Raw genomic sequence first — 22,362 nt, forward strand, 5'->3', positions numbered from 1 at the left:
CTTCCTACCCTTCTTCCATGCATTATATTTTAGTTGATCACCATAGAAAATCCCATTCATTGAAAATCTTGAATGTCATAGGTGATATCCATATATGGGGTAGCGAGGAAAGAACTGTGGTTGATTTCCTTGCATGTGATTTCCTTCCTGGTAATTTGCACTACTCACAATTACATCTCTGGTGTGGTTTGCATGTGTCTTGGACAATAATAGGCAAACTCCCCTTGGCTAAATTTGGAATTGGGCTTGGCTAGGGATGTTGCAAGAGTCTGCAGTGGGTGGTGGAGTCTGACAGGCTCCCTCTCGCCCACCCTCCGGGACCCTGCTTGCAGTACCGCGGGGCACTCACAGACCCACTCATCAAGCACCCTGCGCCTTGGTGAACACCCAGTAGCCATCCTCCCTTGTAGCGAGCCACCATTTTGCACAACAATGGCGGCTCAGGCTCTTCCAGGAAGGTAAAGTTGTATAATTGGCATTCCCTTTACGGCCTCCAATTGCACAATATTTCCTTCCTTGAAGAGCCCGCATCGCCATTTCTGTGCAAAGAGGTGGCTCACTACAAGAGTGGATGGCCCCATGGCTTAGTTGGGCACTTGACAGACCATCCAGAAGCTTGCGTGGCACCATGAACAGGGGTAGGTGGTGGCTTGGCAAACACCCAATGAAGCCAGGCATGGGTGAATCCATCTATTTCTATGCTTGGCAGACCAAGCCCAAGCCATCCCCCAAATAATTTGTGAAAATAAATAGGAAATAATGTGTGTTTTCCAAACTTAGTTCCAAAATCTGGGCCCTCATTGCATCCCCAGTTGCAGAACTGGGAGTACAATGAGATTTACCACCTTCTCCACCTGGAATCTTTGTACTCTATCCTGCTACCTTTTTCTGGATTGGTGGGATTGGTGGCAATGGCAGCAGCAGCATGGCATTCTCATTGGAGCCATCTCTGAGAACCCTCTGTTTCCCTGTCCCTGGAAACCTGAATCCTGCAATGGTGCATCAAAGGACATGACATTTCCTCATGGTTCCTAAGTCTTTAATATGGACATATTGCCCTGGAAACTACATGGCCCAAAGTTCCTTCTGCTTGGAATGTTGCTGATCAAAACACCCAATGTTTTGTGGCAGGTGGGGAAAAGAAAGGAGCTTATTTCATAATGAGACAAGTTTTGCAAGCCAGACAAATGCATTTTCAAGCTAGGCAATACTGAACTTCAATGACATTCCTGGTTTCTGCAAATGGCAGGTGTCTGGAGCATAATTCCCCAGCCCCAGCCAGAAAACATGGGATCGTAACTTTGGAAACAAAGAACAATCCATCAAATGGAGGCAAATTCAATAGCCTGGCCACCTTGGATGAAGAAAGAGGTGGCTTTACAAATTGCAATGCTCTGGAAGGCAGGCAGGACATCTTAACAAGGTGGGATGTCCCAACTATTGAGACGTACTTGACAGGTAGTTAGCAAACCCTGCCTTCTTTTCAAAGGTGGGGATATATGGATAAACAGGTGAGAATTTACAAAAGACAATGTTTGTTGTTGGGAGGGGGTAAGGACATTGTATAAAATTAAAATTAAAGAGAGCCTGTTATGTGGAGAAGAAGAAGTTATTTGTCAGCTGTTCTTTGCATTAACATTAATTTATGTTTCCCCTCCCTCCTGTCCTTGCCACCTGCAGACGTACAGCATATTAAGAGAAGAGACATCATTCTGAAGAGAGAGCTTGGCGAAGGTGCTTTTGGGAAGGTGTTCCTGGCTGAGTGCTACAACCTCAGCCCCACCAAGGATAAGATGCTGGTGGCTGTGAAGGTAAAATCCTAAGGACAGCCCTTCCGAATGGCAGAGTGTGACCATTCCAAGCATAAAGAGAAGCGCTGTACTTGCAACTAGGGATGGGCGAATAGGCAAAGTTTGAGATTGCTACGATTAATCTCGCTGCTCATCTAGGGATGTGCAAACCTACCCCAGCTCTCAGGTTCTCTGGGTGCCCACTGAAGAGCCCCCCCCGACCCATGTTCGAGCCCCCACAAGCTCAGCAACTTGCCCGCACTTACCCCGGGCCTGTCTGGCAAGCACCTGCCATTTTGCAAACCTTTTTTTCATGAAAAAAGGAGCTTAAAAATGTACATATTTAAATATACACAGTTTGGGGCCAGGAGAGCTTAATATGTGAAATATTAGAGGAAATTTGTGGAGGGGGGGGAGATGGCTGCCCCCTATGGACCCATCTCTCTCTCTCTCTCTCTCTCTCTCTCTCTTGCCTACCATGTTTCTTGGAGTGGTGGTAACATGGTATGTCACTGAGTGGCACAGTGGTAAAGTCTGAAGTGCATGCACTCATCACGACAGGCCCCATAGCCATGCCTCAAAGGAGAGTCTGGAAATGCCAGCTTTGTTTTTGATCCATATCAGCAAATCAGTTCTAGCAGTGTTGATCCCCACCAGGAGCAGCAGGTCTTCTGAAAACCTAGTGGATCTTAATTGCCCATTCAAAACCAAGCCATCCTGAAATACTTTACACTAGAACAGGGATAACTCACAACATACTGCCGCTGGGAAAATCCATTTGTTCCTCAGCTACTGTGACAACAATGACAGCTAGCCTCAGATGGAACAGGGAAGTGGAAGCCAGAGGGAAGGTGGCAGATGATGTCATCATCCCAAACTCCTGCTGCTTTAACCCTGAAAGCCCTGGCTTCATTGCACCACTGATGTCATCATGTACCACCATTCCCAGGAGCTTTCGGGCTCCAAAAGGTGAGTGTGCAGATGCCAAGCTCAGGGTTTGCCTCTGCAATTAGGTTTTTAAAAAGAAAATTAGAAGAAGAAGGAAGGCCACCTGGTCACCTTATATACTAGTAGTAAGTACCCTCCAACACCCCCCGCAAAGTGATGTGACTTTCATGAGGTCTCCATGAACATTTCAGAAATCTCTGCCTCTGCAGGGAATGAATGTCCCACAAAGGGGACCTTTTGTGCACCATCCAGATTTCTCCCCAGATTTTTGAATTATCAGGTTTTCTTTCCAAAGTGGAAGATGCACTGGGAATCTACGTGCCCCCTCGCCCCCACCTTGAGGAGGGGATTTGTCTTACATTTCCAAATGTTGTGTGGAGTAATGTGCATGTGCTGTTTACTCAAGTTCTTAGGGGTTTTTGTTTGTTTTATTTTTTTGGTTTATTCAACTCTCCCATCTCCTATACAAACATACACTGGTGATGTGAATAGGCAAATTGAAAAAAAAAAAATTGCAAAAAAGTGATTGTGATATGATTATGTATACGGCTGTAGCAGTAGCAAGGCTCTTTTTGGTGGGTGTTTTTAACAGTGTGGCTCAGTAAAACCAAATAAACTTTGTGTCATCGTATATGATCAGATCACATCAAGATCACTTTATTTATTGCAGTGTTTGATCAATGTGCATGCAATTTTGCATAAATGACACACTTTACAGCCACCAGTTTATGGAAAATGGTGGCTGACAGGTAAGTGAGGATCCGCGAACCTGCCTGACTTGGCACGCGCCAAGTTGGGCAAGCACGGGGATCTGTTTAGTGGTATCCAAGGGGCCAAGCAGGAAGATCTCTGCTGGACTCCATCCCCTTCCTGGACTTCCATGATATCCTTATGCATGTGTGTGCAGTAGTGCGATACCAAGTGAATGGTTGGTTCTTAAGGATTTGGAAGACAACACCTTTGGAAAAATCAACATGTCAAAGCAGATTGCAAAATTAGATTTCTCTTTTGGACATTTGTTTCCCATTTATTTATTTATTTATTTATTTATTTATTTAATCTATTAATCACCCATCTGGCTGGTCACCCAGCCACTCTGGCTGATGTACAAAGTATATAACAAAACAGTTTGAAACAATAAAATTCTACAGTAAAACCATTTTCTAAAATACCCTAACCCACCCCAATTTCATATGTAAGCATAGGTTATTCAGGATAGCGCCCGCTGGCAATTCACTCTTCTTTTTGGAGGGATGTCATCTGATGAAAAGAAAAAGGGATCTTAAGTTAATAGTCTCCAATACCTGTCTACCAAAACTGTGACAACTAGCCTTGTCGAAGCATTTCTTAGATTATTGTTATAGTGTGTGAGTTACTTCTTGAACAATGTAGCCAAACTAGATAATGGTGTGTGTGGGTGTGCATGTGCACGCGCATATACAAATAAACTGAAGGAACTGCTAGCTGCAGTAACTTCTCATGCTCCAATTAGGGAATGACATAGTCTCTTTTTTCTGGCCCATGTCACTTTCAAATGTGTTCATTAATAACTGCATTCTTTTTCTGCATTAACCTGCAGAAAAACACCTGCACTTAAAAAAAAAAAAAACCCTGCACAAATAATAGAATTATGATTGAATGTGATCTCCCCCATCCCCCGGCTAGATAGGTGTTTTGGTATGCATTTGAACCTAAAATATACGTTTTTATATGCATTTTAATTTTTGCTTGTTTGTTTTTGTGTTTATTTTTGAGCCAAGAGCTCTGTTACACAACATATGGAAAAGTGTGAAACCCAGAATATAACTGCATTCCAATCTGCTCATTAGTCCAGGTGCAAATCAGGTTGGTTCACTGCACAATACGAACTGAACAAAATCCTCAGTCATGCCTAGCTCCAATTAGGGATGTACGAAAGTCCCTTACCTGATCCCGAAGCTTGATTCGTGGTGGTGGGGAGGCACTCCATCCCTCCCCCCTGAAATTCTGCCCAGGGGGAGGTGCCCTGTCCCTCCCCCCTGAAATTCTGGCCGGGGGGGAGGCACCCCGTCCCTCCCCCCTGAAATTCTGGCCGGGGGGGAGGCGCCCCGTCCCTCCGGGCCGCAAATCCCCCTGTCCTGCCGGGACGCAAATGTCGGTGGCCATAGCCGCCGCCATTTGCATCCCTGCAGTCAGCCGTGATAGGCTACATAAATGTTTACATAGCCTATCACGGCTAAGTGGAAAAAAAAAAACCCACACGTATGCAAATGGCGGCGCCCATGGGTGCCACCATTTGCGTTCCTTATTTTGGCACGTATAGTCTACGTAAACATTTACGTAGACTACAGCGAAAATAAGGGGAATGCAAATAGCGTTCCCCTTATTTTCGCCGTAGTCTATGTAAATGTTTATGTAGACTACACATGCCAAAATAAGGAATGCAAATGGTGGTGCCCATGGGTGCCACCATTTGCGTACGTGCAGTTTTTTTTTTTCACTCAGCCATGATAGGCTACGTAAACATTTACATAGCCTATCACGGTGTTTTTTAAAAATCTAGCTGTGATAGGCTACGTAAATCTTTACGTAGCCTATCACTTTTTTTTTTTTTACTTGGAAATGGCGGCGGCAGCCAGTTGGAAGACCGGCTGCCGCCGCTGCACCGCCGCTTCCAGAGACATTCACACAAGGTAAGTCCCGTCCCGGGGGGGGGGCGGGGGGGCAGACCGTTTCTTCACCAATTTCAAGGGGCCGATTGCACTGGCATTCGGCCTCCCTGAGATTCGTGGAGAAATTCTCTGACATCCCTAGCTCCAATACCAGAATGGAGGGAACAATCCTATGTGGATTTTTGGCAGTCTTAACTTGAAGGCTGCTAATATCTAATAGGGATGGCAGAGAATTCCGCTGCAGACCCAAATGAGGCTGGATTCTTTGGAATCCGGCCTCCAGAATCCGTGGTGGAACAGCACCACTCACACTCCAGCTCTGGATCCTTTGTGATAGGATCCATTTACAGCTGCATTTAGGTTAAACTCAGGGCTTTACGGCCGCAAGTGGCATCCACTACACCATTTGCGGCTGTATTTCTCCCAGTGAAACGGTAATGGCAGCTGCCATTACTGTATCGCCAGCACTGTGGAGCCGGAGTGTGGCTCCGCGAAATCCTCCAGATGCGGAGCCGCTCAGGAGGATTCCAGGGGGGAGGAATGGATCAGCCCCCCTGTGGACCCCCCCTTCAGAAAGGAAAGTAGGGGTTTCATACATACCTAGTATCCAATGCAGGGTGGGGGCAGCAGAAGCGATCTTCACCTCCGTGCTCCAGCCATCCTGTAATTTTGCCCGTCTAGTGGCAGCACCTCAAGAGGGGGAGGGAAGGAGGCTGGGGAGGCCATAGAATTCATCATATTGCAGCCTCACTGGTCTGCTCCCCTCCCTGGCCCCAGGAAAGCCCTCCTTTCCCCATCTCCATACTCCATTTTCTGAGCCCAGAGAGGAAGCCGGTGCAGTTCTGTCCATGCTGGCTATGAGGGAGAAGGGGAGGGGGTGGGGAGCGTGGTTTCCTTGCTCTGAGGTTGGAGCCCCATCTTTGACCTTGGAGCCAGGACACCAAACAATCCTATGGACCCCCAGATGCTGTCTGGGCGGGGGGGAGAATTGCTCCCTACATGTAGAAATTTATTATTCCATTTAAGCTGGGATGCAGGAAGTGGTGGAACACAGAGCGGAACACAGAGCAGAGTGAACCTGTAGATTGTAATGGGAGAAATCTACACAGCTCTACTGACTGCTACCTTTTAAACAGGGATGCATGAGAAATTCATTTCCGTTCATTTTAGACCAGAGTTTATAAAGTTCACACCTCATTGACACGAACTCAATCTATGGTTGAAGTCTGTACATTTCCAAGCTTGTGATGTGATTTATGGGGCAGGTGTGTGTGCATTTAGAAATGCATGCATTTGAAAAATGTGCATGAAAAAGCATATACCCTTGAACAATGTGCTCAAACACACTTTAATAAATGGGAAAAAATGTGCATTTAAACAAAAAATCACACTATTGATGCATACATTTAGAAAAAAGGTGTATGACACGCACCATATTTGGGATGAAGAAACTAAAGCTCACAATCTGATATGGACATGAGTTGGTATGAGCTTTGAAGTGGAATCTGAGTCTATCAGATTAAATGTTGAAGGTGAGTGAGGCTGAAAACAATGACAAAACAGAAGAAAAATGGTGCTCACATGAACAGCATTGAAACAATGCAAATATAAGAAGGGCCATGCTGAATCAGACCAAATCCTATCTAGTTCACACAGTGAGCAACTGGCTGCCCCTGGAAACCCCACAAGTAGGACATGAGTCCAATAGCACCATCCCATCCCATCCCTTCCCATCCCAAGTGTTTCCCAGCAAATGGGGTTCAGAAATATATTCCTGCTGATACTGGGAGAAATATATAGCCATCATGACTGGCAGGCAGCCATTGATTACCTTCTCCTCCATGAATTTGTCTAATCTCCTATTAAATCCATCTAGGTTGGTGGCAAATATTTCATCTTGTGGTGGCAAAGTCCATACTTTAATGAGTATGCTGTGTGAACTAGTCCTTTCTTTTACCTTCCCTTAATCTCCAGCAATTCAGCTGTATGGGATGACCCCAGGTTCTATTATTATGGAAAAAGGAGAGAAACATGTCTCTCTCCGGGCACAATCCTATCTAGATGCTTGTCAGCCTCCTAACTTGGATGCTGACAGGCATCCTATGCAGTGTAGGAGGAGTATGGTGGTGAACTTCACCTCCATGCTCTTTATGCTCTGCACTTTTGCTAGATGGGCTTTGGCAGTATTGCAACTGAAACTCTCCCCATAACCTGAGTTCGATCCCAGCGGAAGCTGGGTCCCAGGTAGCTGGCTCAGGTTGACTCAGCCCTCCATCCTTCCGAGGTTGGTAAAATGAGTACCCAGCTTGCTGGGGGAAAGGTAGTCACAACTGGGGAAGGCAATGGCAAACCACCCCGCTACAGTCTGCCATGAAAATGCCAGCGCAAGCAGCATCCCTCTAGGGGTCAGTAATGACCCGGTGCTTGCACAGGAGGAACCTTTCTTTCCTTCTTTGTAGGAATGGTGTAGGCACCCGCTCCCATCTGGGAATCCGGCAGAACATCCCCCATCTGCACCCCCAACCCCCCGCTTGCCGAGACCTTGCCCCTGCTCGCCCTCTGCCCGGCCTTGGCGGGTGGCCAGCACTCACCCCAGTGGTTGAAAAATATTTTATTGAAGAACAAAAACTTGCATATGCGTGAAATTTTTTTTGCAAATGCGCATATTTGTGTATGCAAAAATGCACATGTTTGCAAATGCGCATAGTCACTCATATGCAAATATGTGCATTAGCAAAAATGTGAATTTCTGTGCATATGCAAATATGCACATTTTTATCACCATTTTATTTTATTTTTTAAAATTGCAACTGCAGAGCTCGGCAAAACCACTGGGGTGAGTCTGGGCCACACGCCAAGCACAGAAGGGGCCCGACTGTGGTCTGGGGACTAGGGATGGATGGAACACTTACCTTCCATTCCGTTCTGTTTCTGCTGGGGGGGGGGAGGCACTCCATCCCTCCCCCTGGAATCCTCGATGGGGGGGAGGTGATCTGGTCCTCCCCCCCGGAATCCTGCCTGGCCGGCTCCGCTCCGCGGCCAAGCCGTGGAGCCACCGACCGGCTCCGGCTGCCTGCAGCCAGACATCCAGCCGCTGGGCAGCCCTGCAGGAACGCAAATGGCGGCTGTCATAGCCGCCACCATTTGCATCCCTGTATTTAGCCGTGATAGGCTATGTAAATTTTTACGTAGCCTATCACAGCAGGGGGGGAAAAAAGCCAGTGTACGCAAACAGCGGTAGCCGCCGCCATTTGCGTACACTGGGGTTTTTTCCCCCTGCCGTGATAGGCTACATAAATACTTACATAGCCTATCACTGCCTCTGCAGGGACACAAATGGCGTAACAGGTAAGTGCTCCGTTTCGCGCTCCTTTTGTGAGTTTGGGGCGGCGGGGACTTTGTTCCATGACGGATTTCGAGGTGCCGAATGCACTGGCATTCGGCCTCACCAAGGTCTATCGTGGAATTCTCTGACATCCCTACCAGGGACTGTGAGTGGGGGCAAGGGCTGGACAGGTGCCCGGAGAACCCAGATGGGGGTGGGTTTGCACATCGCTACTTCTTCACCCATCTAGCTGGGGCTCTGTGGAGCAGGAGGGAAGGAGGCTGGGGAGGCTGGATGATTCCTCATAAGCTGGCCTCCCCAGCCCCCTCCCCTCCCCACAGACAGAACCGCACCCTTTCCTTACTCTCCAAGGTCACTTTTGGGAGCTTGGAGAGACAACCTCCATGGTTATCTCCGCACTGGCTTCAATGATCAGGGGTGGGAAGCTCAGGTTCCTGAGTCTGAGGTTGAAGCACTGTCTCTGACCTCAGATCCCGGAATCTGAACTAACCTATGGGTCCCCAGACAGTGTCTGAGAGCCAAGGGATTGCTCTCTCCATCTTCAATATGTTCACAAGTGCATACGTCAACAATGAGGGTCAAAAGTGAGCAAAATCAGGAGGCATTTTTCAATGTGCAGAAAAATGAACTCAGAACAAGGCAAATAGTTTCAGTCTAGCAATAGGAGAGGAAACTGCATGTGGTGGGGGGGTGAAGTAGATGAGAGGGGGGGAACTCTATTCCTCTTAAGATATAACGTCAACATCATGAAGATATTAAATGGTCAGAAGTAATCCAGAGCCTGAGATGAGAATGGATGCTTTGCCATCTGCACAGTGTACTATCATCCATCCCAATATCGCTGGTCAGGTTATCCCCAGAGGGAAGAGAATTAAAATAAAATTATGCAGTGCCTTGGATGGGTGCGGGGTAAAGGAATAAGACTGAGATGTGTGTGTGTGTGTGTGTGTGTGTGTTTAATGTCTGACCTAGTTTTGAAGAGAAAAGTTTCTCCACTACCAGATGCAGTTCCTCAGAACTGCAGTTCATACCTCCGCAAAGGATTGCAGCTTGACATGCCTGGATTTTCTTTGAGAGCCAATGATAGAGCCAAACTTCAGAAGATCCATCATACGAGATGGATTCAATTTGAAATGGCTCTTGATAAATTATTGTATTCTTTTTAGTGTTCCATTTAGGCTGTATTCACATACCATACTTTTTTATGGGGCAAAGGGTTGGGGGCATAATCCTTTCCCTCTCTCTCTCTTTCTCAATCTAAATTAATCATGAAGGCAAAGACTATTACTAGCATTTATTTTTTTATTACTATTTGTTGAATTACTATTTCAGCCAAAGAAAGGCCTGAGGCAGTTCACATAAATACCAAAATGCAACTGAATCTATGTAAAGCCAATGAGAATGTCTAGTCATTGATTCATAGTTTCTTTTTTTAAAACATTTATATACCTCCCTTCATCCTTTTCAGAATTTCAGGGCAGTGTTCAATCAAATATCATATTTCACAAAAAATAATGTCTCCCAAAACAATAAAGCAGCAGATATAATCTGTACCAATGCAAACATAAAAACATTAAAACAGCATGTAAAACTGTTAACAATACAATGAAAAACTGAAAACAAATTGAAAGCCTGAGAACATTTTTGCCTGGTGCGGTGGCGCCAAACAAAACATTGCAATGTAGACACCAGGAGAATCTCTTTAGGGAGGGCATTCTAGAGTTTGCTGGACAATAAATCAATAAGAGACAGTATACAAATATCAAGCTAGCCCTATCATCAATTAGCCAGCCCCCTTGCATGCTTAATGAAATAACACTGTCTCCAACAGGAACCTAAAACCAGGAGAAAGAGAGAACAATGGAAGGGTGAAAATTTTGTTCAGTTTGCACTTTGATCTGAACTTCCCTAATTCACCCTCCCCAAACTTCTGCATCAACCCAAACCCAAATGAACACTGAAATCTGCGCTTTTATAGGGATGTTAGAGAATTCCGCCACTGATCTCAGTGAGGCCAAATGCCAGTGCATTCGGCCCCCTGAAATCCATGGTGGAATGAAGCCCCCCTCCCCCCCACCCTGCGAAAGGCACGCGAAATGGAGCACTTACCTGGTGCCGTTTGTGCTGCTTTGTGAATGGCGGCCGCGTCTGCGGCCACAATTCGCTTCCCCATTTAGGCCGTGATAGGCTACATAAATACTTACATAGCCTATCACGGCTAACGTGGGGACGCCAATTGCATTCCTGCGGGGGCTGTGATAGGCTACATAAATATTTACATAGCCTATCATGGCAAAAAAAGGGAACTCATGGTGGCTGCCGCAGCTGCCGCCATTTGTGTTCCTGTTTTTTGGCTGTGGTAAAAAAACAGGGGCACAAATGGCATAGCGGCTGCCATTTGCACCCGTCTTTCGCCATGATAGGCTATGTAAATATTTACGTAGCCTATCACGGCCAAAAACATGAATGCAAATGGCGGCCGCCGTAGCCACTGCCATTTGCGTCAGCAGGCTCCGCACGCCTGTGAATGCACCAGGCCGGTGGCTCTGCGGAGTTGCCGCAGAGTGGAGCCGGCTGGGTAGGGATGTCAGAGAATTCCGCCAGGGATCTCGGGGAGGCCGAATGCCAGCGCATTCGGCCCCCGAAATCTGTGGTGGAACGGTCTGCCCCCCCACCCCGGGACGAGACTTACCTGGGGCGGATCTTCCTGGTGGCGGCGGCTGCAGAGGCGGCTGTGGCGGTGGTGCGGCGGTGGTGGCTGCGGCGGCCGGTCTTCCGACCAGCTGCCGCCACCGCCATTTCCAGGTTAAAAAAACAACAACAACGTGATAGGCTATGTAAAGATTAACGTAGCCTTTCACAGCTAGATTTTTAAAAAACACCGTGAGAGGCTACGTAAATGTTTATGTAGCCTATCACGGCTGACTAAAAAAAAAACGAAAAAACACGCGCGTACGCAAATGGCGGCGGCCATGGGCACCGCCATTTGCGTTCCTTATTTTGGCACGTCTTAGTCTATGTAAACATTTACGTAGACTAAGACGGTGAAAATAAGGGGAACGCAAATAGCGTAGACGCTACGCTATTTGCGTTCCCCTTATTTTCGCCGTCTTAGTCTACGTAAATGTTTACATAGACTAAGACGTGCCAAAATAAAGAACGCAAATGGCGGCGGCCATGGCTGCCGCCATTTGCGTACGTGCGTTTTTTGTTGTTTTAAAAAAAATCAGCCGTGATAGGCTACGTAAACATTTACGTAGCTAATCACGGCTGACTGCAGGGATGCAAACGGCGGCGGCTATGGCCGCCGCCATTTGTGTCCCTGCTCGCCAGTGGACGGATGTCCAGCTGCTGGTGGAACCGGCCGGCGGCTCTGCAGAATCCCTGCGGAGCGGAGCCGGCCGGCCAGGATTCCGGGGGTGGGGAGGAACGGAGCGCCTCCCCCCCCGGCCAGGATTCCAGGGGGAGGGATGGAACGCCTCCCCCCCAGCATCAACATAATCCGCGGAAAGGTAAGTCACTTTCGTACATACCTACGGCTGGGTTAGGCTGGGTTAGGCTGGCACCTCGAATCACCCTTGCGAAAAGGTAAGTTACTTTCATACATCCCTATGCTTTTCCGGATGTTTCAGGGAAGTTCATTGATTTGAAACCATGTATATTAGGGGAAAAGGTGCACACACATTGCATGCATTAGGGGAAAACACACCCACAATCATTATATGCTATGAGGGAAAATGCACAGATTTGAAAAAGTGCATGGAGAAGATATGTATACTAGGATGAATGTGCACAAAAATGAATGCATTTCTGTGCAAATTGACAAATTGCAGCAGAAATGAGAAGGAATGGACATAGCTGTGGAAATCCAATTAGCAGAGTGAAAGCAAAATTGAAAGAATCACTATGAACTTGGTGGGCTTCCTTATGCAGGGAGTTCCATAGTGAAGGGGCCGCTAAAGAGAAAAACCCTGTTTCTCAGAATCACCTGCCAAGCTGCTGAAAGCTAGGCCACTTGAAGCTAGGCCCTGGCTGATGAGCATGTTAGAAAGGTTGCAAGAGAGCTAGGGATGTTAGAGAATTCCGTCACAGATCCCAGCGAGGCTGAATTCCAGTGAATTCGGCCCCTCAGAATCCGTGGCGGAACAGAGCAACCTGCCCCACCACCCCACGAAAGCCCCGCGAAATGGAGCCTACCTGGCTGCGGCTCCGGCGGCGGCTCCGGTGGCAGCGGCAGCTCCGGTGGCTCCAGCCACTGCCAGGCTGCGGCCACAAATGGCAGCCGCTACGCTGGCCGCCAGTTGCGTCCACAGACCTGCCGTGTGGATGCTCCCAGCTGGTGGCTCTGTGGAGTCGCTGCGGAGCGGAGCCGGCCGGGGTAGGGTTTGGGGGGGAGGTACAGAGCGCCTCTCCCCCACCGCTAATGTCACCCTTCGGAAAGGTAGGTGTCTTTCATACATCCCTAAAGAGAGCAGGCCTTCCCTTATGTACCCTGAACTCAAGGTATCTTTAAAGGTGATAACTAGCTGAATTGCACCCAGAAACTGAGTTGGGTAGATCTGTTTCAAGGCTGTACACTTAAGCCTGCAGCTGGGGACTCATGTGATGGAATGTTCCTCTATATGGGGGGGGGGGAGGAATGTAAGTAAAAAAATAGCATGTCAAGGGCAAGGCTTCTAGCCTACTGTACTCCCTTAAATACTAGCTTTCTAAGTGGAGGAAATATTTTTGTGGGTACAAACATTCAAGGATGTGAGCCGGCCCCCCAGCTGCCACTTGAAGTGGTATAGCTTGGACACAAGTTTACTTAAATAAGTTATTATCAGATCCCACTTCTGTTTTTGTTACAATAAAAGTTCGTTGTTGTTTTTAAATAGAACATAATACAACAACAGAACAAAATCTGACGACCCTTAAAGCCATAAGCAGTAACAGTGAAAATATGAAAAGGCAGCTGCACTAAAATATCCAGCAAAACATCATCAAAATTATAGGGCCGCTAATTAAAATTTAGCTGGAATGAAGAAGAAAAAAGTCTTTACTAATGACTGAAAGATGGGAAGACTGCCTGATGAATTCCCACCAGGAGGGAGTTCCACAACTGTGGTCCCACCACAGAGAAGGCCCTGGGTCTCAGACCCTAGCTCCTGATTTCACATATGGTTGGCACACGGCAAGGTTTACTAGCAACAGGGCTGCAGCTTGCCATGTCGGTTGTTTGCGACTCTGAACAACACTGTAGCTTTTTAAGGGGCCACACATGTTGTCCAGGCCCAGATCAAGTTTGTTTCATTATGCAGGATGGTGGAGGGAAGTCAGAACGCCACTGCTGGGGAGGTGATGGTGCAATCCCAGACACGTGTCATCTTCCAAATATTCTGTACCATTGCATGTCAGCTATCAAGTGGTCAAATATTGTTATATATATGTTCACTTTCAAATCCTGCTGGATATCAGTTATGATGACTTAGGAAATTCAGCTTCATCTGGTCTGGTGCCAAATATGAAATGTATGTTGGATATTTGACTGCAAAATTCACAAAGAGGAGCTACTGGAAGCAAATTAATTGTGCCTTTACTTCAAAACCCAGTCTTCAAGAAGAAGCGTAGAAGTAGTGGGTGTAATGTGCTTTCAGCTACTTCTTCAAAAAATAAATCCTCTCCAGTAACGAGTCCATGCATGCAATTGACAAAATTACCCAATCATAGCAAACCAGAATGTTGCTGAGATGCCATTTTCAATAAGGACACAAATTCTTGTGAGTCCTGGTCTCATAAGAAATTATTATAAACCACAAAGAATGAAAAATAGGATTTGGGGAATTATGAAAAGAGAATTCACCCCCTCACACACACACACACTCACTCACTCACAAACACCATTTTTGTTGTCTTTTTTTTAATGATCCTCAACTAAAACAAGAATAAATACATACGTACATACAGTACATACATAAATATTTCACAGCCCAGTGCATCAATCTTCAGAATAAAGGCAGCAAGGGCAGCTATTCCAAAATAATAATAATAAAAAAGATTTGACTGTTTCAGGTGTCATAATAATGAGATATGGAGACTTTTGGCCCTAAGTTCATGGGGTTTGGATTCTGGCTGGTCTAGAAATAAGTGGACGCTATTACCCTTCGAGGTTTGCAGCTCTCTCAAAAAGGACCTGGGAGAAATTTTGCTGTGATGAGAGGTGAGCTGGTCTCCATAGAAACATGTTCATATTTGGTGGTCTTCTGGCATTACTCATAATTCTGAATGATCCCCAATGCCCATACCTCCCTTTAAAAATCTCTCTCAGACACCCAGTTCCTTAGATATATCTCAAAGCAACTCCCAGTAAGCCACTTCAGATATGGAGATGCAAAACCTACCTGAGAAATTTCACTTGTTGTCTTACTAAAATGTGTTTTGTTTTTGGCTTACCTTGAGATTCCACAGATGTGTCACCTGAGAGAAAACTTCCAAATTCAAGTCAGTTCACAGATATTTTTTTTAAAAAGAAAAGTGAGGACAGTGTAGACCAGGGGTGGGCAATTTATGCCCCCCAGATGTTTTGGCCAACAACTTCCATCAGCCCTAACCAGCCTATGGTGGGGCATGACAGAAGTTGTAGCTAAAACATCTGGAGGGCCACATGCTGCCCACTCCTGCTCTAGACAGATGCAGGACCACTTCAACTTTAAAAAAGTCACAGTCTTGTTCAAACTCTTTTTGATTCCCTCAACATCTGTTGGATGCTTTGCCTGGGGAGAGACTATTGATGTTTTGTCAATCTCAATGAGATTGCCCAGGGTTTTAGGTCAAGCTATTTCTATCCTGTTCCTGTTTGAGCTTGCTATCTCTATCTCTAATGCTACCTCTATCTCTATTTCTATCTCTATCTCTACTGTGCCAAAAAATTCTCCCACATTTTTTGACTGTTCTCATTCAATCTGATAGAAGAGAAATTGCTATCAAAATGAAAAGCAAAGAAGAAGAAAGTTTCGGAGAAATTCCCATGGGTTTGGTTCAGGTTTCTTCTTTTGGGAGTGGCTGAACAGTGTGCATGTGTGTCCTGTCTTTCATTGTACAATCATATCTCTGGCTGCCTGCAGCATCCTTGGTTTCCCACACTTCAATTAAAGGCCAGGGGAAGACATCACAAGGTAATTCTGCCCATAGGGCTTTTTCAGATCAGGAAGTGCAGGCAGCCTGGGAGGCTGCAGAGCAATGGGGAGATGTGCAATAGAAAGAAAACTCACACACATCACCCTGGGCTGCCTCACAGTGATAAGGTAAGCTCAAAAACACCACACAATAAACTGTAAAACACCCTGAAAATGGGACAGAACAATGGGAGCCTCTTCCATGGGGGAAGGAAACTTTCAGGGAATTAGAGGACAGATTTTGCTACACCTTCCTTGGAGCCAGACACAACACTGCCTCCCTCACACCTGCATTGTGGTGGATGAAAAATGGGGGCTATGTCACCAACACAGTTGATGCTCTTGTCAAATGCACAAAAGCCCCCAAAACCTTTGGGGGGGGGGAAGAAAAAAAGAAGCTATGGTACAACCCCCACCTATGAGAAACTGTTGACAATTTCTACTCACCCTGGAGAAATTCAGTGAAATTCCCTTCTCAGTTTCTCTGCCCACAAATAGGGTGGATAATTTCAAGGGGCCATTTGCGTGCTGATCTAATCTATATCTATATCTGTGTTAAAAACTAGGGCTGTGCATGGACCCCCCACCCCCCCCAATCCAACACAGAAGCTGCTTTGGGGCTTCTGAGGCAGGCCTGATTAGGCTGGGGCTGATTCAGGGGGGCCCCAACCCGCCTCGGCCTATGAAGCCAAAGTGGGATTCCGACATCCAAATCCTTCTTCAGCCCCCCCACACCACCCAGCCCCCAGCTCCTTACCTAGGATCTTGTTCCAGGTGGGGGGGCACCACCAGGGAAGCCACTGCTGCCACTGTTGCTGGGGGAGCCACTGCCTGTTGCAGCCCACTAACTGCCAACAGGCATGGGGGGGGGGAGTTGCCCTCCAAATGCACTCTCTTCTAGGGATGGTGGAGAATTCCACCATGGACTCCAGTGAGGCTGGATTCTAAAGAATCCGGCCCCCCAGAGTCTGTGGTGGAACGGTCCCCTGCCCCCCCATGGAATCCCCCCAGGACGGACTTACCTGGTGGCAGATGTGGTGGCGGCAGCTCTGGCGGCAGCTCCAGCGGCAGATGAAGCAGTGGCAGCGGCGGAGGCTCTGGCCGCTGCCAGGCTCCTGCAGCCACCATTTGCATCCCTACGCTAGCCCATGATAGGCTATGTATATATTTACGTAGCCTATCATGGGCTACTGTAAGGACGCAAATGGCATCCCCTACGGAGGATGCCATTTGCATCCGCACAAGCCCAGTAGTGGCTGGAGGCCCTGCTGTGGATCTGCCTGGCTGGTGGATCCATGGCTTGGCCGTGTAGCGGAGCCAGCCAGGCAGGATTCCGGAGGGGAGGACCGGATCGCCTCCCCTCCATCGAGGATCCTGCGGGGGGGGGAACGGATTGCCTCCCACCCCCCAGCAGATGCCCCAACCAGAACCAGGTAAGGGATTCGTACATCCCTACTCTCTCCGTTCCTTGGAAGGAGGGGAGGGCACCCGGTTGGAGGATGACTCCTGCCAATGAGGCTGGCTGCCACTGCTGCCACCACCAGCTCCTAGGCCCTCTGGATGCACGTCAGCAGCCGTCTTGTTCCAGGGAATGGGGGGGAGCTATTTTCCCTGTTTTTGCACGGTGGCTGTACCCACGAGTGGCAGATCCGTGATTTTTCTGGTTCAGTCCACAGAGGCAGGTGTGCTCTGTGAGATGATGGTGGTTTGGGTGATTTGTTCTGCAAAAATCTTATGAAATCAAGAGGATCCCTGCCAAGGATCCCTGTTTTTGCGTCATGGCTGCACCCTCAGATCTGTGAGTTTTCTGTTTCAGTCCATGGAGGCAGATGTGCTCTGTGACTGAATGGTGGTTTTTGTGGGTCTCCCCCCGAAAAACCCCAACAACTTATGAAATCATGAGGATCCTGTTTTGATTTTATGGATCCTTGTTTTACCCAGTGCCCATAGCAAGGGCTTTCTTCTCACCTTCATTCCACAAAAGGAGTGTGGGGATTGTTAAGGCCTACTCTGCCATGCTTGGCAGAGACTGGAGAAGTTGCTCCCAGTGGCTAGGACTGGAGCGGAAGGAGAAATGCCATGGAGCTTCCCTCTCAGCTCCCGTCCCATTCTGCTGCCACTGCCACCACTGCGGGAGTCTGCTCAATTATCAGGCGACTTGTGCATCTCAATGGATCGTCTCGCACCCCCCCTTGGGGTGAGGTCACCCCCCTTTGGAGACCACTGCTCTAACCAAATAACCATCAGATATTCCTCTCATCTCCAGTAACACCATCTCTCTCACAATAAGCAAACCCCTCTCACAGCAAAGCTCCCTCCCTTCTCCTCCTCCCACCTCCCTCTCCTCTCCTCTCCTCTCCTCTCCTCTCCTCTCCTCTCCTCTCCCCTTCTCCTGCCTCTCCTGGTGGCCAGATCTCTCTCAAATTGATACATCTGGCACCTCCACATCCTCTCATCTTCCTCCCTCCCCCTCCTCCTCCTGCCCCTCTGCATGACTTTTCAGAAGTTGATACATTTTGGAGACAGCCTGTCTGGGCTGCTCAGAAGGCATAAAAGCTCCAAATATACGAGGCACTTCATGCAGGAACCACTTTGCTTCGGAGTGCCTCAGCACTGGTCTGATCCACTTTGTATCACGATGAGGCACTTCCGAGTCAACCTGCTTCACCTCATTATTTGGCTTTCATACCAAAGCGGTGCACACAGTCCTATTAAAAACCGTATGAACTTTCTTCTGCACATTTTTTTCTAATGTATGCATTGACACATGCATTTTTGTGCACATTTTTAACTATATGCTTGTCTGTGCACACTTTTCTCAAATATACACATTGTGTGTGCACTTTCCCTAATGTGTGAATGTTTGTGCTCATTTTTCCTGAGATGAGCTGCATCGGAAATCTTAAAAACAAAGGTGAATTGCAGAACGTTTAGGTTTTTTGTTGGTATGCTTTTTAAAGGTAATTGTTAATATTGCATTTTATTCCCTTTATCTTGTATTGTTCAGCACTCTGGAATCTGTTTAGATGTGGAGTGGTATATAAATATTGTAAATAAACAAAGAAAGAAAGAAACTAAACTCTTGTCTCAGCTCACTGAAATGCTTGGGAGGTGAGAACTGAGTAAATTCATTTTAAAATAAAACATAAGGACTTAATTTCTCACCCATCCGAAGATAATCCCCTCCTCCAATTTCATTAGAAGCTGTGGAGAAACAGGCAAGAGAGAATTTGGTAGATATTAACAACGAATGAGCCCTCCACTCCTATCTTGATTCAGAATGGCCTTGGCTTAAAGTGATTGGTATTATTTCCCAAACCCATTCCAAAGTTTGGGTCCCATACACTCCCAATTACTAGTGTCTGTCTCTCTGCAAGTCCCCAAAGCTCTCTTGAGCCCTCCCACAATTAAGAAGGTTGACACCAGAGCCACAATACAGCAGCATCTTGGGAACCAGAACCACTGGAAATTATAATTTCCCAGGGCTCCTAAGCCCTTTCCCAGGGCTCCTAGCAAATTATATGTGTTCCCTGTGAGTGTGACATGTATCCAAGAAGGAAATATGTTTTCTGAAACCTGTCCTGAAGAAACTGTGTTGTGATAACGTTCTCCTCATCACTTGGCAAGTCAATACAGATGTCCACTTTAACCAAGGGGTTATCTGTGCACCATAGTACATTACCCCTTGATAACTGCCCATCTGTATTCACTGATGGCCAATTAAATAGTGGGTATGATACAGGGGAGAATCAGGAAGCTGAGGGAACAAAGTGGGTTTGTCCAACTTAAGCTGGAGAGGAAAGTGGCCTTTGCTGACTTCCCCATCTTGTCTGTGTATCCTCCTCTTTCTCTCAGGCTCTGAAGGACCCAACTTTGGCTGCCCGGAAGGATTTCCAGAGGGAGGCAGAACTGCTCACCAACCTGCAGCATGACCACATTGTAAAGTTCTACGGTGTCTGTGGAGATGGAGACCCTCTCATCATGGTATTTGAGTACATGAAGCATGGGGACCTGAATAAGTTTCTGAGGTAAATCCTGAACCTATCACTGGGTTGGAGAAAAGAAGGCAGAGTGTTCCCTCAGGGAAGGGAGAGATAATAGGACTCTCTGACTTTACGTTCCCATTTGACATCCAGGCTTTAGGGATGGAGATGGTAAATTGCTGTAAGCCTCCATGAACCCATGAGATAGGATGTAGGAGTGAGGGAGAAATTCATTCAGTGGGCATTTCAGTATGAACTTACCTAATTTTGTACTTTTGAATGACTATCCAGACCAAAATCCAGTTATCCTTTGGAATTCATACATTTCCTAATGTTGCAATGGAGTTCTACAATTAAAAATGCATGCAAAGTTACATATATTACAGAGGAAAGGTGTTCAAATATGCATTGCATTAGGAAAACTTCTTGCAAAAATGTGTACATTAGACAAAATGCATAAAATGTATGTATTACAAGAAATGTGCACAAAAATGTTTACATATTGTTATGCAAAATTAGAAAAATTAAAGATCAATACTCAGGATGAACTGAATTTAAGGCTGGAGAAATTCTCAAAGGTGAGATGAACCCGACTTAAATTGGAACAGATGAGATGCTGAGAGAAACTGGCATTGACAGATTGGCCCATCCCTAATAGGACTGGTTATATTTGTTAGCCACTTCTGAGTATGGTTTCATAGAAAAACACAGTGGACTATTTTATTAAATAAACAGGTGACTGAAAACAAAACAAACAAACAAAAAACCCTGCCACTATCCTACATCTGTTTAGAAGCCTCCGTAAGACACTTATTTCAAGTCAAGTTTGGATCTGACAGCTACACCTGGCATTTGCTGAAGGGGGAGACCCAAACAGGAGTTCTTGGAATTAGGGATGGTGCGGGAGCCTGATTGGGCCCAGGAGTCTAGCAGACTCCCCCGCCCCATGACCCCGAGCTGTGCCCACCAAGCCCTTGCCCCCAGTTGACACTCCCCCTCACACTCGCCAAGCCACTAGCACTCACCTAGGACCGGTCCTCCAGGGCCATTTACACCTGTAATCTTCCATATTGGGGTGATTCACAGTGCCATTTTGCTGTGTGCACATATCCCCCATTGCCATGTGGGTTTTTTTTCTGCAAAATGGCAATTGCAGCACTGGAGGATGGGTCCCTGGTGAGTGCAGGCAGCTCGGTGAGTGGTGGGAAGCTTCAGCACAAGCCTGGGGGTTCATGAGTAGTGGCAGGGGCTGGGTGGGCACCCAGAGACCCTGGACAGGGGGGCACCTGTCCATCCCTTCTTGGAGCATCCACTAGTCTTTAACAGGGATAAGTACAACAAGGTAGAAAACAAAGAAAAGAAAAGAAAAGAGAAAAGGACCAAATTGGTCTTAGTCAGACCTACTCATGGCCTACCAAGCTGAACAGATGTGGTTGGCAACCTCCTTGTCATTGCAGTTCTAGGCAGGGACCAAAATACAGAAGCTTATCCAAGTCCTGGTGGAACTCCATGGCTGGCCGGTGGATTGCACTAGCCTTGAGGAAGAATATCTTGAGCAGGTTCTGTTTACAATGACTGAAGTTTCCTATGAAGAGACCCATATTGTACAAAGAATGGCAGCCTATGCCCTCCTGGGCAGGAGGTGTGGCACAGTCAAGCTGAGTGGTAGGCAGCTGTCAGAGGGGAGCCGTGAGCCTCAAGCTAGGAGCTGAGCCCAAGGAGTGAGAGCTGAGGGAGCAAACCAGGCACTGGAGGCAAGGAGGACACAGAAACAAACTAGAACCAAGAAGAACTTGTTGTTCAGGCAAAGTCTCCACCCAGACAGGAAGCCTTTCATTTCCCTTCTTGTCCAGGAGAGCCTAATGGCCAGCTTGAGTAAGTGGTCCCAGTCCAGAAACTGATAAGTTCACTGTCAGGAAGATGTTTCAAGTTGCAGTTCTGATTGCTCATCAGTCACATGGGGCAGCCACACACAGAACCAAAGATTCCTGGTCCTAGCATTGGCAGCTCCTGGCAGCCACAAGGCCAGTCCAATAGTTTCTGCCTTTCCAGCTTGCTCCTGCTTACTCCCCAGCTCAGTTAGCCATCCCAAGACAGGTTGAGCTGCATAAGGTCTTTAGCATTCACCAGGGTCACACTGTATCGTATGTTGGCCTTGGCTAGAGACTCATTTGCCAAGAAATGTTGGCCGCTACTGAGCTCAGCCATTTGCCTTTTCCCAGTCAGCGGAAATCTCAGCCACTCAATCTTATAAGCATTTCATTTGTTCTTTGACTTTTGAGCACGGCGAAGTAGTCAATGCTACAGTGCAAGGATGGATGTAATGCTATTCTTCTGGGATGCAGAGATCAAACCTTAACATTTTCAGCAGGAATAGAATGGTGTTTACATCCTGGTGCCATTACCCCCCCCCCCCGCCCGCCGCCACCCAGTATTTAGAAAACAGGAAAACAGGAGCCTTGGTGTATTTGTGGTGTGTGTGTGTTATGG

General features: G+C 47.1%; 1 protein-coding gene across 2 annotated transcripts in view; it reads left to right on the forward strand.

Moving 5' to 3' along the window:
* NTRK3 (neurotrophic receptor tyrosine kinase 3) overlaps window positions 1-22,362 on the forward strand; it is a 749,187-nt gene that overhangs the window by 626,722 nt on the left and 100,103 nt on the right. For both annotated transcript variants that reach the window (XM_084817344.1, XM_084817345.1), the window contains exons 13-14: window positions 1,681-1,811; window positions 19,745-19,917. In XM_084817344.1, the coding sequence (XP_084673470.1) occupies window positions 1,681-1,811; window positions 19,745-19,917 (304 nt within the window). The remainder of the gene's footprint in view (window positions 1-1,680; window positions 1,812-19,744; window positions 19,918-22,362) is intronic.

This window comes from Heloderma suspectum, chromosome 11 (assembly GCF_057233095.1).
Source record: "Heloderma suspectum isolate Gila_16-S chromosome 11, 16-S_ref, whole genome shotgun sequence".
Taxonomy (NCBI): Eukaryota; Metazoa; Chordata; class Lepidosauria; order Squamata; family Helodermatidae; genus Heloderma; species Heloderma suspectum.